The sequence below is a fragment of the Vairimorpha ceranae genome, assembly GCF_000988165.1.
Source record: "Vairimorpha ceranae strain PA08 1199 chromosome Unknown NODE_399, whole genome shotgun sequence".
Lineage (NCBI taxonomy): Eukaryota > Fungi > Microsporidia > Nosematidae > Vairimorpha > Vairimorpha ceranae.
The window spans coordinates 1-1,297 of record NW_020169694.1 but is presented as its reverse complement, the minus strand read 5'-3'; the positions used below and the strand labels follow the sequence as shown (position 1 = coordinate 1,297).

Sequence of the window (1,297 nt, the reverse complement as noted above, 5' to 3'; positions counted from 1 at the left end):
CTGTTTTACTAGTAATTCTACCAATGATATCCCTAATGGTATCCTTTGAAAGTGTATTATACAAAATCATAATTGCACATGCTTTGGCCGAGGTAATATTTAAAAATTCATCAATAAATTTTTTAAATTTGCTAAGAATGTCTTTTAAATCTTGATTTTGTTTTATTTTCTTGTTACATTCATTGCACATATTATTTTGATCACAATCTAAGCACTCATTTATAATACGATATTTATCTTTTATCATTTCATAACATATAATTGAATTATTAATTAAACCAATATCCTTAATTTTGTTGAAATATTCAAATTTAACAAAATCAAAATTATCAAAAAACTTATTAAACTTTTCTTGATCAATGTCATATTTTATTACTTGCAATAAATTATTTTTTAAATGATCTACCAGATTTAGATCTTTCCCTGGTATTTTTATTGTATCTAATCTACCATCTTTAATACATGGAATATAAATTACTGGCTGATAATCATCATCTAAAGCTAATAAATTCCAATTCGATATATCATCACTAAAATAATTTAAATCTGGAATTATACTTAAAAGTGATTGATTTGATTTTATTTCATTTAATATTACCTTACGAAAATTATGAAATTTTATATCATATAAATTAAACCCCTTGAACTGTATATAAGACATTTTAGTATAACTTTTACAAAAAATAAATTCTTTTATAGCGTTATTTTTTTTGCGTGATAAAGAATTATAGCCATTATAATTCCAGTGTTCTGAAGCCGATGGGCATTCAAGTTTACCATATTTAATCGTATTTCTTGTACAATAAAGTTTCTTATTTTTTAAACTAATTATATAAACAATGTTATAATTACCTTGAAAAAAATCATCATGTACTGGTTCAAACCTTTCTTCTGCAAGTTTTTTTCTTAGTAAAACTTCTAAATCTTCACAAAACAAAAGACAAACTATCAAAAATAAAAATTTCATGGGTATAATTTTTAAATCATTTTATACTTTTTTATAAAAAATAGATTTTCCTTTTTTGGTAATAAATTAAAAATATATTTGTTTTTTAAAAGAAATAAAACAAAAAATCTTTTTTTTAAAATAATGTATCAGTCTTTATTTTTTCTATTATTTAACAAAATTTAGATAAAAATTATAATTTAAGTAAAACTTTCTAATTTTTATCTGTCACTAAGATTATATTTTTTATTTTATATAATTAAATAATTATTTTGAATAACTGCCATGTATTATTTTAAATATTATGTTACAACAATTGCGTATAAGTAAATATAGTTTTAATAAATATTA

General features: G+C 20.2%; 1 protein-coding gene across 1 annotated transcript; it reads right to left on the bottom strand.

The window, feature by feature from the left end:
- Window positions 1–967, bottom strand: AAJ76_399000331 (hypothetical protein; the record flags this gene model as incomplete). Its single annotated transcript, XM_024475454.1, has 1 exon — window positions 1–967. A coding segment is annotated over one exon (967 nt), but the record flags the coding sequence as incomplete, so codon positions are not given.
- Between the last annotated feature and the right edge of the window lie 330 nt (window positions 968–1,297).